This window comes from Fundulus heteroclitus, chromosome 7 (genome assembly GCF_011125445.2).
Source record: "Fundulus heteroclitus isolate FHET01 chromosome 7, MU-UCD_Fhet_4.1, whole genome shotgun sequence".
NCBI classification, from domain to species: domain Eukaryota; kingdom Metazoa; phylum Chordata; class Actinopteri; order Cyprinodontiformes; family Fundulidae; genus Fundulus; species Fundulus heteroclitus.
The window spans coordinates 30,161,317-30,178,567 of record NC_046367.1 but is presented as its reverse complement, the minus strand read 5'-3'; the positions used below and the strand labels follow the sequence as shown (position 1 = coordinate 30,178,567).

The window sequence follows — 17,251 nt, the reverse complement described above, 5'->3', positions numbered from 1 at the left end:
CCAATCCATATTTCAGGGTTTTTTTTCTAGCCTTTCTGACATTAGCAGTCATGAATTGTTTATATTAGGAACACAGGTAACGACACCCTGTATATGATGGAGCAGAGACTATAAAACAGGGTTTTACAAATTTAATTCAAAGATAACATTTTGAAAGGTTGTCATTTCAAACTGTCTCTGGCATTTTATCTTAACAATTAACATCTGGCTTTACAAAAACAACTGCCTTTGTAATTCTTTCTTCTGTATCAACAAGAGGGTGCCTTGTTGATACTGAAATTGAAACTTTGATTGAACCTTTGAGTCTTCACACTAAATAACCAGCACATTAAAGAGTGTTGTTGTCAGCTCGGCCAGATAGCGTTTTAGGTATGGTTTGTTCACTGATTGAAAAAAAAAAAAAAAATCAGATTTTTGAGTTTCTGACTGGCCAATTCAGTCTTAACATTAACTGATTCAGAAGTCAACAGGCGATTATTTTTGGTGCATCCTAAAAATATTTCTTCAGGTTTTGTTAAAAAGGGACTGGAGGGCAAATAAATCATCAAGACAAAAAGAAAATTATTTGAAGTATCTGAAATTCTGAAAAATCAGTCAAATACCTGACCATACTTAACATTTTTTTATAAGGGAATATCTCAAATGACATCAAATGACTAAATTTAGACGCATGCATCACGGCCATCTTGTGGTCGCAAAAGCAGAGCAGTTTTGCTTGAATAGTTTACTTGTTTGAGTCAAATAGTGAACAGATCTGTGCTGAATATCACCTCAACAGACAATGATACAGCAACAACAAATCACAGCTGTGTTGGTATCTGCTGGAGTAACTAGCAATATGGTGATCATGTTCATATGAAGTTTTTTTTTTTTTTTTTACCCCATTGATTTTCCAAAACGACATTGCAGTGTAATTTGCACTCTTCCTGTCTCTGGAAAAATGTGACGTCGTTTGAGAACTGCCCTATTAGACAACACGTTTTCAGTTGAAATCTGTAGGTATCACATTTTTGTTTGTCCAAAAACCTTCTCCTTCGATTAATCTATAGAAATGGGAACAAATTGTGTTTTTATCAAAAACTTCTAGTAACTAATATTTATAGATGCTATTTTAAAGCTAGAGTTGGCTAGAGTTATCCGGATGTCTCCCTAAGTCCCTTTTTGAATAACTGCATGTGCAAGACCAACTTACATTGGTCTTCTGCTCTTCAGGGGGATCTCCCAAATTTATTTCTACTACTACTTTCTACTGAGGCCTTCCTCTTCTTCTCATACACATGAACACGATTCGCTTCTTGCAACTCTCAGCCATGTTCAAAGTATACAGTGAGAGCAGTAGAGCTACAATAAACGATTAACCGCTAACCCAGCTGCTAAGCGAACCAGATACAGAAACACTAGAAGTGCGGATGCGCAGCCAGGAAGAGGAAACTAAGAAGGAACGTGGATACACATTTGCATTACATGAGCGCGATACCCCTGGAACTTGAGGGACAGAGGGGAGTGAGAGCAGGAACAAAACTTTGACAAATCCTTGCCCCTTGGTGCAAAAAGCAGTAATTGGTTAGTTTTTACAGACCTGCAGCTTCCACAGAGATCGGTATTTTCAACATCCTTTTTCTAAATACAAAATGTATTGACTACTTTTAGGATGAAAGGACAATTTTACCCAGTGTAATAAAAAGTGTCTCTGAATAGGATTACCAACTATAGCTTTAACTGGCTCGTTGCTATGTTATAGAAACAGCCTCAGCTCCTATTTGAGTTTTTGGTCCATTTAATGTCTGAAAGACTAATAAGTGGTACACATGGTGAACCAACCTTTCAATATTGTTCCAGCGAGGATGACGCCATTGCAGCTTGAGGAGGGCAAACTACCGCAAATCCAGCCAACAGGCGATAGGGTGTCTGGCTACGAAGTAATCGGGTTATGGAATTTAGGCAAGCCAAAGCCATGCAGCAAACCGTAATTGAGAAGATAAAAAAAGGAACAGAGCCTCGGATGATTGGTTATCCGATCTGTCACAGGTGTGACTCGTTGGTATTACTAATTGAACGGCACATGGGCAAAGAGAACTTACAGTGCTTTCAGTACCACCCTCTGGCAGTCATCTGGGATTCATAGAACCACTTTTGTTTTTACCATATATTCTAATCTTTACTGCACAAGAACAGACTCTGACATAATGAAATCTAATTTTGTCCAAATGTATATATATATATATATATATATATATATATATATGTGTGGAGGCCTGTAGAGCCTTGTGACTGACACCAAACAGAAATTATATTTTAATATAATGGTGATATAAATCACATCACACAGTTTTTGTCTCTTTCCTTCAGAGATTCAGCTGAAACCTGAAGTTGAAAAGGACCTGTTGCACTGGGAGGGCTTGATGAAGGACAGATACCTGCTGTCTGCCCGACAGGAGCAGAGTCAGAGCACTGAGAGGTGCATCCTGGATACATCCCAAAGGTGAAATACTGGAGAAAGTTATTTTCTGCTGTTTTCGAGGCTATTAGATGCCTAATGCTTCCATATGAGTTTGTAAAATAAACCTATGCAGAATTAGTCCTGAAATAACATTTCATATATGGTGATTTCTGAGTTTTTCATATAATTTGTGCCACATTTTAGGGTCCTGTTGGGCAGACTTTTAAAGACATCATTGAATGAATTAAACACACTTTTAAGACCAATCCCAATATGTTTGTGTTCATAACCAATCAAACTAATGTTAGGAACAATGTTTTCAATTCATAATTTTAGCTTTTATTTAGTGGATAATGTCTTTTGTTGCGTAAACTAAGTAAATTACATAATTTGTTTTGTTTATAGATTGAAAAAATTGTTTTAAGTCAACTGCTACTAATGCAAATTTCATATATTTAATTGTTTCTTTTTGTTGTTTTTTTCCCCCAAGGGTTACCATCTTAAACGAAGAACTGGAAAAAAAGACTAATGCAATGCTGAGGAGACTGGAGAAACTAGAGGAGCAGGTTGATCTTTTTTATTTTCCGTTATAGAGGACATTTAATGCTTTTAAATCCGTCCTTCTGACATTTAACTGATTTAGTTGTGATCTATATCCCCTCCAATAGCCACTATTTTCCTCTCCATTAAGTTACTCAGAGTGTGGTCCCTCACAGCCTGACCCACATGCCTCATTATGCTGTTATGTGTTTGCTGCTGATGATGATTGACACACCTACAGATGATGAAGTTACTGCAGGCATTTCTCGCTAAAAACCATCACAACTAACATTATGTTAGCTAAGCTGCAGTTTGGGCCACTTTGATAAGTCCTCTATAGAAGACCTTCGGGTGGGACTTCATGTAAAATTCTTGGTTCCTCCAGTCACTGAGATGAGCAGATTGGGAGGCAAATGTTTGCATATTTGATTAGCAACCATTTTCTCAAGAGTTTTACATATGAAGAGATTAGAAATAGGTCTAATCTAACAAGTTTACTAACTCATCTTGATCGAGAGAATGTTTCTTAAGTAAAGATTTAGTAACAGCTACTTTAAAAGCCTGTGCTATATATCAGTTTACTAAGGATAGATTAAGTATGTCTAACACAGCCAATAACAGAAAAAAAGACGAGAACTTGTTGCTGGGGGGAGAGTCTGTCTGTTTTCCCTATCACAACAGCAGTCTTTGAATGGCATGGATTGTTTTTTGTTATCAAGTGCGACCCAAACCTTTGCAATCCTGATCCAGCAGGCCAGGCCACCGTGGGAACTCCCAGTGTTCCCACTGGCCAGTTTGCCCCTGTCCACGTTAATGACCAACTAAAGGGATAGCTATGTTATTCCCCCAATTCTTTAAATATGAAATATTTCTATATAATATAGTATAATAAAAATAATATTTTTAACTTTCTTACCTGAGAAGACATTAGACCCCTAAATAAGACCTGATGCTAGCTTTTTTCTCTTCTTCCATGCATGTGCACAACACTGGTTTCTTTTCAGCCTGTCGTCAAAGGGAGCAGATGTCAGCAAAAATCCTTGAACTTGCATAATGCACCTTTTAGGTTATCACATTAAGTGTCAATATGAAAGCTAAAATTTCCCACAATAATGATCTTGTCAGCAGGGACACCCTATGGGGGGAAAAGTTAGGGCAAACCCAAGGGCCCCTGGCTGACAGGGGTCCCCAAAAATAAACTTTTAGATATCTATACAAGCTCCTGGGACGATTTTGATTCTTTTCTTTTCATGTGGCCCAGAATATATATATACTATATTCTTTATATATATATATATATATATATATATATATATATATATATATATATATATATATATATATATAATTGTTTTTTTTGTCTAATAAATAACTCTGTTAGGTATTGTCCGGTAAATATCAGCCCAAGACCTACTGTTATAACAATAGTTGAAAGGGAATGTTCCATGTTAATGCGGTAATAAGGGTAATAGCACTATAAAACGATGGCTGAGTGAAACAAAACAGACCTTACGTTTAAAATGAACCTTAGTTTCTGCATAAAACAAACATTAATGTGAATTAAGTTAGTATCCGGAGAGAACGAATGTTATCCAGAAGCTAATGGTGACTTGCTCCCTGGGACACTTTCTCCTGCACAACTTAGACAGACCACCACTGGTCTGATTATGATGTCAGTTTCACAGAAAGCAGACTTTACAGACTTGGTCAACCCTGCAGATGCTGGTGAGTCTTCGAGGCCCATGCAGCTGGCATGGAAGCTTGTCTCCCCAGCGTGGACTCTCTCCTCGAGGGTCCACAGGCAAAGAGGGGAGGATGAGAGTGTTCTCCCCTATGCTGCTCCAATGTAGCAGCGGGAAATGAGGCCGATTCTATTTGGGCAGCGAGTCTTATACAGTGAGACCCCCTGAAGTGAGGGGCAGTCCCTTGGTGCCTATAAAGGTATCAAATGTCTTAGCTTACCACTTAGTCAGTCAGATTTGGCTTGATTGCACAACAAAACTTAGCTGCATTCATGGTAACAAGGCATTAAGGCATTTTTAGAAATAAAGTTAGGGCTGGGCAAGTTAACGCATTAATTTCGCGTTAATTCATTAGACTATTAACGGCGATATTTATTTTATCGTGCATTAACGCATGTTGCTCACATGCTTTCAGTCAGTGTCAGTCAGCAGGCGCGCTGACTGCAGCGCGCTGTCACGGCAGCACTCTCCCCCTCCCCTCTCGTACATGGCTCAGCGGCGCCAGCCAATCAGCACGCAGGCTCAGCCTGGCCCGCCCACTCAACTCTCACACAAACTGAACACACAAACAGCTGAGATAGACCGCAGCAGCGAAAAAACATGAACAGGGGAAGTAGCACCGTTTGGCTTTATTTTAATACCGTAAATGATATCAAGCTGTATGTTTTGTAAAAAGCCGGTTCATTTCAGTGGAAACACAACAAATTTATCTAAGCACGTGAAAAAACATGAAAACGTCGAGCCCCAGAAACGGAGAGAGGAGACGAAACTTCTGTCATTGCCCCGACAGACCCACAGACTGACGTCTCTGACTGAGGCGTTTTAGTCCTCCATGGAACATCCAGGTAGATCAGTGGTCATCTTCAGCAGCAGTTCATGTTAACTTTCAAAGTAGATATTATCTATCATATGTTACTGGAGCCCACACATAACATGTAATTAAGACCTTGAAAGAACCCAGTACATATATTAAAAAGTGTTAAAGATGAGATAACATTAGCTAATCCTTTTTTTATCCCACAACGGGGAAATTTATAGGATTAAAGCAACAGGAAGGTGCACACAACACAGACAAAATTACATAAGGATTGAAATATATAAGAGGTGGATTAGCAAAAAAACACTGAACATAACATTATTGTTAATATTAATAATAATAATAATATTATTATTATTATTTAATTGTAATAATAAAATAAAAACCACAAAACCCAAAAGGTCAACAGTTTCATGATACATCAAGCTTAGGGACTGGCTAATATACAGCAGGTCAAAAAAGGCCATATTTTGGCTGCAGTGCTTGCTGTTCTCTTATGAAGAAAAGATAAACTAGTGCACTAAATTCAATAGATGGGTTGAAAATATCCAGTATAAAATAAGATAAGTGCTACAAATGTTACAACACTTTTGTTCATATGGCAGCAGAACATTAAAATAAAAGTGCTCTTTACACTACTTTTGAATTCATTCTTGGAGTTTGCGCATACAATGCGATTAATCATGATTAATCGGGCAAATTATGCGATTAATCGCGATTACAAATTTTAATCGTTGCCCAGCCCTAAACAAAGTCTATCCTAACTATTAGTGCACATTTTCCCACTTGCACTGTTATTAGTAACTATTCAAGAGCTTAAATGTCCCAATCAGAAACAGTGCTTCCACAGACAGGCAAACATAAAAAATGCAAATTAATCTTAAGACCCTGCTATAAAATTGTAAAACCAAAATATTAGTACACATAACTATAACACAAAATACACGATAGCCTTTGCACATTTTCCACTTTTCCACTGTAAAAATAAGTGTCCCAAAACACTGAAACAGTGTTCCCACCTGCGGGTGAATGTAGGTTATAGTCTAGGCTTCCTACATGAGCAAAGGAAGATTTTTATTAACAAAAAAAATTATTTCTGCTTTCTCAGACTGAATCCTATATCTCTTTTGATCAACAATATGTGATGCAGCAGAAAAAGAGCCGATCACTGTCCACACTTGTACATGGAGCTGAAAGGTACTTGTGTGCTGTTTTGAGTAGAGCAGGGCTTAGATAGCCATGCACCTACAGGAAAGACAAGTACATCACTATGTGTGACCAGTTGACAACAATCTAGACTTTGCAACATTCTTCTCCCTTCCTTAAGAATTTTGTTAAGCTTTTCTCTGAGCAGATGACAGTGCTAAAGGTCCACCCACAATTGATAGCTAAAGGATCTGCCTCCCATTCTACTTTTAGAGACTCTAGGAACCACCAGTAGACCTGCAGTCTGACAGTGAAGTGCTCTGTTAGGAACATACAGGGTAATCAGAGCTCTGATATATGATGGAGCTTCATTATTAAGGGCTTTATACGTTAGAAGAAGAATTTTAAATTCTATTCTTGATTTAACAGGAAGCCAATGAAGGGAAGCTAAAATTGGAGAAATATGATCCCTTCTGTTGATTTTCATCAGAACTCATGCTGCAGCATTTTGGATCAGCTGAAGACTTTGAACTGTATTTTGTGGACTTCCTGATAGTAAAGAATTACAATAGTCTAGCCTTGAAGTAACAAATGCATGGACCAGTTTTTCAGCATCACTTCTGTTCAGAATGTTTCTAATTTTGGCGATATTCCAGAGATGAAAAAGGGAACCTCTGGAAACCTGTTTAAAATGGGATTTAAATGACATGTATTGGTCAAAAATAACACCAAGATTTTTTACTTTATTACCAGAGGCCAAGTTAATGCCATCCAGATTAAGTGATTGATTAAGAAGTTTATTTTTTGAGGACTCTGGTCCAAAGATTACAACTTCTGTCTTGTCAGAATTTAAATGCAGAAAATTTAAAGTCATCCAGGTTTTGATGTACTGTTTTATATTTGATGTACTGTTTTATAACTATATATATATATATATATATATATATATATATATATATATATATATATATATATATATATATATATATATATATATATATAGTTGCCCTATAGGCTCCATGCATGCATGCAGTACCCGGACAGACTAAGTTCAAATTTTTTGCACTACTTGAGACTGAAAGTACTCAACAAAATGTATTTAAGGACTTACATTTGTTTCTGCGTATTTATATTTGTCAAATTGAAAACAACCCCTCGTTATCACTTTCTGTGTACCTAGTTAAATTATGGGTTCCTTTCTGTCTTCAGGTCACCCAGTCAACCACAGCACTGCAGCAGATTGTGGACATTCTGAAACCTCAGAGTGCTCCTGCAAAGGAATCTCAGCCACAAAGTATAAATTATTAAACCCTCATCAGTTACCCTTTTGTTTTCACATTAATGTTTGTTTTATGCGGAAATAAATTTAATGTTTTTGGCCTTTTTCTTCAGCCTCAACGGTGCCAGATGACTCTTCCGTCTCTCAGAGGAATGCAGGAGAGCAAGAGGTCAGCTTCCCTACCTGAACAGTAAAACCTCACGTGCCACAGGAGAAAGTACCATGGCAGGGACTTCAAAAACAGTGCTTTGCAAACATTTAGACTGATCCAGAACCAGTTAAATTACATACTGGAATGAAGAAAATGCTTGAATACTAACGTTAAGCATAGGAACCCAGCCCCAGAAAAGAAAACTAGCTTTAGTAACAGCAAAATACTCACATTATTTTATTTTTACCCCCTTTACAAGTCAGCCATGCTCTGAAGCAAAGAAAGTATGTTCTAAATTTATAATAAGTCCAGGAAGAAAAATGCAATAGTTAATGAAGTTATGGCATCTAACTTCAAAGTATGAAAAAAATCTATATCAATTGAATAAACAAAATATTATAAGCAGTAATGATCACATAATGAATTCTAGCTTTAAGATTTGTCACTTGAGCATCATTGAGGCTGTGAGTAATAAAACATAGCCTAATACATTTTGAAAGTGTTAAAAGTTTAGTATTTGTGGTTTAAAAGTCACAAACTATCTAGGAGTCCATCCATCCATCCATCCATCCATCCATCCATCCATCCATCCATCCATTTTCTTTCTTGTCTTTCATGGGGTCACTAAGGGGTGCTGGTGCCTATCTCCAGTGTGCAATGGGTGAGAAGCGGGGTACACCCTGGACAGGTCGCCAGTTTGTTACAGGGCCTGTCTAGGAATATCAAAAGAAATCATCAAAAAGACTAAGGGTTTGCTTGGAATAGATTGTCCCCCCCAACACACACACGCTATAAAAAGAAAGTTCTCTATGTGACATGATTTTCTTTGTAAAGGAGCAATAAGTCAGAAAATAGAATTAAGAGTAAAATGAACCAAGATCATTCTCATTTGTCACCCAGGATGGCAGTAAGATTCCCTATAAACAATTAATCCTCTCCATTAACAATGACTTAAGCTTTTTTTCTGTTTTCAAAATTAGAGGTCCAGTGCAGACCTACTTCGGTGCAGTTTAGCCAATGTTTCCTTCCTGGTTCCTGAGCCAATTATATGAGAGTTCTGGGGGTTCCCAAACCAAAGTGCAGAATTTGGGATTTTTTTCTTGGCAAAAGAGCTGCAGTCTGCAAAAACATGGAAGCCAGCAAGAGAAGTGGACCAGAAATAGAACAGAATACATCATACGAAGTTAAAATTCAGTGGGTTTTCACAGCAAAAATGTTTAGGAAACAACACATTAGATTGTTGTCATTGACAGGTTATTGTGTATGTGTTGCTCCGATAACAAATAAGGCAAGGAGAGGCAGGTTTATTTATACAGCACTTTTCAGTAACAAGACAATTCAAAGTGCTTTACATGAACAAAACACAATAATAGAAAACATACAGTCTGTATGTACATGTACAGGGTGTACATGTAAACTTTCCTCTGTATGATACAGAGGAAAGTATGTTGTAGTGGAATAGTAGCAGCTGGCCAAAACAAGTTGGACTACAATGTTGTTTCAGTTAACGACAATAGTAAAAACTGAACATTAAAAATCTACTGAAACTCTAAAGAAATGTGTTACTAACATTAACTGACTGGAAATCTGGGTTTCAGCACTTTTACAATCTTCATGTTGTCTGTTCCAGATAAGTGGAGCATAAGAACTGCTTCTCCATAACTGGTTCTGGGTGTAGAGTAGACTTGAGCCAGAAGACCTGATTCATCTGGAGGGTTAATACACTGTTAATAAGTCTATAATATTTTTTGGTGTTAAGCCATTCAGTGATTTAAAGACTAACATAAGTATTTTAAAGTCTGTTATCTGAGATACAGGGAGTCGGTGTAAGGACTTTAAAACTGGGGTGATGTGTTCAGAGCAGAAAAAAAGACGCTGTTACTAAAAAGGTCCTTGACCTTATTGATCTTTTTAATATGCCATATGTTGAAGGCTGAATCAGTTTTGTGATATGAGCCCATGTAGTCCAAGCCGCTTCCTGAATTAGCTCTAGATATACAATGTCCCCCTGACTATGGTGGTATCCTCTCTCAGGGGACAGGGAAGAGGGAGATGTCTTTTTGTTTTGTACCCAAACAGGTAAAACATTGTTATTGGCCTTTATAAAAGTTTCTGTGTCTGAGCTTCCCAGTAGTATTGCCTAAAGTTGGGGAGAGCAAGTTCACTCATGCTTTGGGGACAGAAGGAAGGACTTGCAAAGTCTAGCAGGCTATTTTTCCACAGGAAGTGAGATATCGTTTGGTCCATTTTATCAAAAATGCATTGGTAATACATGTAGCAATATACTGGAAAAGGTATAAAAATTTGGGGGGAAACAACCCTTTTGATCAAATGAACTATTAAGCAATCTATTTTGGATCATATTAAGATTTCCTCCTGTAATAAAGTGATCAGTTTCAATATCAGGCATAGATGAAAATCCCATTGTACAGCAGAGCAAGGCATAACCACATTCCTACAAGCCTTCCTTCATTATTAACCACATTTTAGCTTCCCTTTGTAGCAAAGCAGGTCACTGGTAAAAACAATATACAGTGTAAACAATACAATAACAAAGAAGAATAAAAATTGAATTTCAACCAATTTGAGTTATGATGAACTTTATGAGGGCCATCAGAACACCATTGTAGGATAAAGGTATGATTCACTGGAAAAGAAGGCTGTTCTAGTTCTGACTAATGATTTTAACTATAAAAAGTGCAATCAAGTTTAAAGCAAGAAAAAGAAAAAAATCTAGAGGCAGCACTGTTTTAAAAAATATTAAAACCAGCCCATGTTGTATTAATAACATTGCAAACACAAATAGTGAACCAATGGGATTTGTTAAGTAATTAATCCTGTGGTGAACTTGAGCTAGGCGGGCAGAGCATCTCGATATGGCTCTTGGCATCTCAAGGTAAGTGAGCCATAAATGCTTCCCCTCACCAGTCACAATTAACAGCTTGGCTGAATGGCGCAGCACAGTCCCAGTTTGCATTGTTCGTTCATTGTTCTGCAGTATTCAGAGCGCTGCTGTAACCGCGCAGCAGTAATCCTCAGAGACATGGATCAGCATGTCTTTGTATTTTAACTTGCCTCAGGTCTCCCGGGATTTGCGCATCACAAGCTTCCTGTTTTGATAATTGGGAAAGCACACAGTCACTGCTCTGGGTTTCTCGCCGCAGCTAGACTTCGCCATTAGCGTCCAATGGGCCCGGTCCAAGTCTGGCGCCTTGGCAAGTGTATACTCCCCAAAGACATCCAGGAGTGACTAAGAGAAAATAAGCTTTAGGGCAAACCCCTTTGGTGCCCTCAGAAAATACCCAAAACCCTAGCATTGTTGTGGTGGGTCAACTCAATAAGCCTAGCTTTCAGCATTTCGGCATTTCTTCAGCGGATGTAGCTAGCTTAGCCTCCACTGCTCGCATTTCAGTACTTATGGCAGTTACTGTTGCTTCCGATGACGATATACGCTGGTGATGGGTAGAGATGGTGGTTTCAAAGTATTCTAGTTTTGTTATAAGCGTTGTAAATATAGCATTGACCTCTACGGAGAGTCGTTAGCATAGCAATAGTGTCCACCTTTTTCTGCTTGTCCTTTTTCTACAACCTGTCCATTGTTTTACTGAATTTGGTTGCAGTCCTGACATTGCACAATTACTGTTTATTTCAAGAACATGTAGTGGATTTATAAGAAAGTGATAATGTTAAAGGGGACATATTGTGCTTTTCCATGCTTTCTTTTTCACATTGAAATCAATCAGCTGTGGTCAATATAAAGTGGAAATGCAATGGGTTTCTTTTTCGTTTACCCTCATGTTTCCCCTTTTTATCCCTGTTGTGAGGGTTGCAGACCGTTTGACTCCCCCCTAATTCACCCATTTTTGTAGGGTGCTAGGGGACGATGTAATGAACAACTGATAATTTTGACTTATCCACTTGTAGCTTCCCCATCCTTCAGCTTAGACTACAAAATTGCAGCAAAAAATAAAAAAACTGACGATTTTCTGTACCTCCATGAACTTGTTTAGCAGCTCTGCAGCATGTAATTGTAAGGTAATTGCTCAAAAACCATAATCGAAAACAAAGGAAACTGAACAGCTTGAAAAATATATCTATCTAGCACATGGACAGACTACATTCAAAATGTCTTCATTCCTAGAGAATCTAAGGACACAAGAAAATGTAAGGGTTGAAAAAGGTGCATTTTGCGTGATATGCCCCCTGTAAAAAGTAGGCGCCTGAGAGAGTATGGACTACTCCGTCTCGTGGTTTAGTGCTTGTCTGTCATTAACATTTTTTGACTTGGTGAGATTTTGACTGCTTACACAGTTAAACTATTTGGGTTTAGTCTCTGTTTTTGTGTTCTTTGTCCTATGGGGATAACTAAGTAATTATGTGTTAAATGGAAACTTTAATTTGTGTGGATTATCCAAATATAGGTTGCATTTAACAGTTCCTTGAGTTTCCTAACTATTGAGTTACTTTGACTAAAAGAGGTTGGAATCAACTTAATTAACAAAAGATAGGTAGAGGTAGGTGGAGTGTTTTTAATTTCCGTTTCCATTTACTCTGACTTGAAAGTCTTTGTGTGAGAAGATACAAATATTTGTATTTTATTTGCTAAACAATTGAGAATTTGTGAGAATGAACTTTTACCTGATGATATAATAGTTCAAAGTATGCCAAAGGTTTGGAGATGCATTTTCTAATGAGTGGAAAATATATAAGTCTACACAAAGAAATTTTTATTTTTTTTTTGTCTAATTTGGGGGTTCGTGAATTTTAAATACCCAACACTTTTGAAGATTTGGATTTAGTAATTTATAGCATAACAGGATTAAAGATAATGTGTCATTCATAATCAAAACATAAATAAACTGCATGAAATAGAATGTTGAGTAAAAATCAGGAATGCACTTAGTGATAACTTCAAATTTAGGAAACTTGTAGAAAATTCAATTGGTTGATCGGTTCATTTTCAATAAAATAAAATAACATGTTTGTTAATTTTGGATGAATAATTGTTGCTTTTACTAAAACTTAAGTTAACAGGAGACATAAATGAAAAGCTATCAAATGTTAGGCTAATATCATACTGTAGATTTTCTTTGATTGTACGTGTCAGCCTAATTAACTTAAAATAAGTTATTAGCTAGACAAGTAGTTGGCATACTAACATTAGGCTAAACAAAGTCCCTGTTTTGTCTAAACAATTTTTTTCACTTTGTTGAATTCTACACTGTTGTCGAAAAAGGGGAAATGCTATAATTGTTGGGTACAGCATGTTTTTTTTTTTTAGTGATTTTAATCAAACATGCAAATACCAATGCTGTATTTGGAAAATTACTGATATTTTTTTTCCACGTTACCCACTGCAGGAGGATTCCAGATTCCAGGATGATGATCTTTTGCAGCACCAGGGGACCACACACAGAGAAAGTTGATTTCCTCAACAAAACGAGCAAAGTCACTGTTGATGAGGGCAAAAAGTAATTCCCTTTGGTTTCAGTTAACATTTTTTGTCCCCTCAGGATCTTATCAAGCAAAGCTATCCAGGGGACAGTTACTGGGAGAAATCAAGTTACAATAAAGTTCAGGAAAAAACTGTTTTCCTACTAGATTTGATTTATGTGTCATAGTTCTTCAAAAAGGATGATCTGTATTAAGATGTTTATATCTGAATCATATCTGAATGGGTGACCACTTTTATTATTAACACTTTTTAATTTCTTCAAACTTTGAGAGATGCCGGTGTTATTCTACATTTCCTGTTCATTATAATGCTTCTGTGGGATGGGACACAAACAGTTGATGTTTTTTAATATTTTAAATGAAAAAAGGGTGAATTGTAAGAAAATTTAAATACAACTAAAAGTAGGGTTTTCCTCTGCAAAAAGTGGAAGGTTTCATTTAATTGCAGTATGATCCCAGAAACACTTCTCCCAAGGGAGACTAATAAAGATACTTTGACTTTGATTATTTATTATGTGTGTAGCCTGTCGATGAAGAACTCTTCAAAGAGCTTTTGTTAAAGGAACTATTAAAGGAGGGTTTTGTTTGGAAGAGTGTGGGGATTAAGTAACAGGAACTTTGCAATGAATTCTGAAAGAGGGAGGAATCTTCTCGTGCTCTGAGAGTTGGAGTTGACATCCTTTGTGGGAGCGACATCTTTCTCTATATACTGACCTGTTTGCTTTGTTAAGCTTTAGAGCACATTGCAAGCTCATGTGGGCCCTCATTCTTTGTATGGAATAAAAGCTGATTGAATTTTCTCCATCCCGGCTTGATTAATTACATATTTTGCACAGCCATATAGTTTTCACCGGGGAAATATTTGCTTTGAACAAAAAGGATAAGGGTGTTGCTGCACAAAATGTATTTAAACCCCTATAGTTTTAGCTTACCAAAAGAATCATGCTTTGTAACGTACAGGCTGTCAGTAAAGCACTCAAATTGTTTTACATGGTTTATAACAGTTATTCTGTCCAAGGTCTACCCTTAACAGAATTATAGATTTAGAATGAATTAACATATCAATTATTTCCAATAAAAGAGCTTTTGTAAAAAATCTAAATAGACTCAAAATTCACCGCTATGAGTGTCACACAAATTTTTATAATTTAGAAATTTTGGTTATTTACTGCAATTACCTTCCTTTTGTTAACAACCCAAATTTATTTGACACCTCAGTTTTGTTAACAATAAAACACTTTTATTCGTCGTGCAGGTTATTACTTTTTTCGCCTATGAATGAGTTGAACCTGTACACTTATAAATAGTGTAAGCAATTTCATTAATCTTTTATTGTTATGAAAGTATTATCTTTGCCTACACATTAAACATGCAAGTGTTTTTTACAGCAGTAACAATGGCAAGTTCCTCTCTTTTTTTTCTCAGAATAGCTATGAAAACTTAGGGCAGATACAAACCAGTAGTTGGGTGGGACAAGGCGGAACCAACCTCTGATAGGCAGGCTGTAGGTGTGTCAGTGGTGCCACGACGACTGTTAAACCCCAATTTACCTCAGCCAAGCGCTGCTTCTCCTGGAAACACAAGCTGGGGTTAGGAAACATTATTCTAAATAGGAATTAGTATTTTATACATCATACAAATATATTCTCATCATACAACATATAAACAAGCAATCATTGAGATTGAGATCAAATCTGAGAAATTATTAATTGATGCCTCTAACTTTGAAATAATTTTCTAACAACTTCTCCGGTAAGAACAGTTTTTTCCATGAATATATCTCTCCATTTGATTTATCATCCAATTTATGTTTTGTTTGTTTGGATAATTTTTGAAAAATAACTTACAGTGGTTAGGCACCATAACTTTAAATCACAGCAACAGGTTTCTTTCTTTATCCACATTTTCTGCTACTGAAACTCTGCCAATTTTTTTATACTCTAAATCAGTGTCTGGATAACTGCTAATATGATATTCAGACAGAGAACAGCACTCTTAACATTGTTTGTCAGCTGTGTTTAAGTATGTCTCTGCTCAATTTAAATGAAGCCAATTATTTTAAGCTAGCATTGACATTTTATCGTGAACCCAAACACCAGAGCAACAACTGCAGTTGTAAAAGTTCTTTGTTTAATTACCAAATTTAAATTTAAGTCTAACACAGACCTTCAAAGGAAAATATATGTCCTGTGCATGTCACAAGACATGCACAGGACGGTGCTGTGGTAAAGAGGCACAGCGTCAGAGGTCAGCTCTCTGTTTGCTGTGCAATGGCTCCCCAGATCCAAGTTCTTCAATTCCACCTGATAACACTTGAGGAGAGAAAGAGAGAGTCTATGGACGCGTCACGCGAGAGGACATCCATGTGGGGGAGTTTTGTCTCATTCCAGGGCAAACTGGAACTTTCTGCAACCTGTTGTATCCAAGAAGAGGGTGGAAGTGATAGCACAGCGGTGAGGAAGTCCATATACAGCCTGCAGTGTAACAAGACACCCTCCACTCCCTGCTCGCCTTAGAGACTCTGCTTCTTTTCTTCACAGTGTAATTTATGTTTTAAATCCCTCCTTTAAATGTTAATCCTGTTGTTACTCGTATCTATCTATCCATTTTACTCGCTTTATATATATATATATATATATATATATATATATATATATATATATATATATATATAATATTGTTGGAGCGCTGTTCAAAGACAGCTTTTTTGGGTTTTTAAGCTTTGGGGGGGCTTTTGAGGTTTTTTTGTGGCGAAAGGTGTTTGGGGTGCCCTCACTCTGTCAAGTGGGACCAAAGCTTTTGCAGCCTGTTTTCATTTTGCTTTTTAAGTAAATAACTACAACCTTTTTAGAAAAAGCTTTTGAATCTTTGTCTTTCTTATATAACCTTCTCATTTTTTTTGTATATGTTCATTTTATTGTTTAATAAATTAATACATTTATTTACTCAAAAAAAACTTGTCTCTTGAAGTTTTCCTTTAAATTTCCTTTGGTTTGTTACTGGGTAATGAAATGAAGGCACGTGCTGAGATTTTAAGTTGAATTGATTTTAACTCCCTCCCATAATCACACCTTAGGTCCATGTAGGGGACAAAAAAGGGTGTCTTCTGTAAAGGAATACAGAACTTAAAGGGAGACAGTCCAGAAATTGCAGAAAAAAGCTGCTCTTCCTAATAAGAAAAAGATACAGAGGCCCCTCTTGCTGGGGTTATGCTATTTCTGACTTTGTTCTCAGCCTATTTCCCCCATCCCCTTCACTTATCGCAGATCTCCTCTCATTTCCAAGGGTCTTACATCTAGAACAACTGTGTAGGTTTTATATATCCTTTTAATTTTGATTGGTTTATTTGTTTTAGTTTTCTTTTCTTTTAAATCACACCCGTGCTAGTAAGCTTGATCGGGACAATTATTCTCAGCTAGTGTATGTAAAATCTCTAAAGTGGGATAAGTGGGTGTCAGTTCTGCTGGGGCCTTTCAGATTTATCTGATTAACTATTGCACGCACTGGTTAAATTTGATAACAAGAACTAGCCTTGGGTCAACTAGGGTCATCAATCTGGATGGCATTAAATTGGCCTCTGCTAAATAAAGTCAAAGACCTTTGTGTTATTTTTTTTTACCAAGTCATGTCATTTAAATCCCATATTAAGCAGGTCTCCACGGTTTCCTTTATCACCTCCAGA

The 17,251-nt window shown here is 36.9% G+C and overlaps 1 protein-coding gene across 1 annotated transcript in view; it reads left to right on the top strand.

Annotated features, from left to right (window-relative positions):
• Nucleotides 1-17,251, top strand: part of LOC105937157 (transient receptor potential cation channel subfamily M member 2) — a 111,970-nt gene that overhangs the window by 64,557 nt on the left and 30,162 nt on the right. The window contains exons 23-26 of the mRNA XM_036139759.1: nucleotides 2,350-2,482; nucleotides 2,931-3,006; nucleotides 7,895-7,979; nucleotides 8,078-8,133. Of these exons, the coding sequence (XP_035995652.1) occupies nucleotides 2,350-2,482; nucleotides 2,931-3,006; nucleotides 7,895-7,979; nucleotides 8,078-8,133 (350 nt within the window). The remainder of the gene's footprint in view (nucleotides 1-2,349; nucleotides 2,483-2,930; nucleotides 3,007-7,894; nucleotides 7,980-8,077; nucleotides 8,134-17,251) is intronic.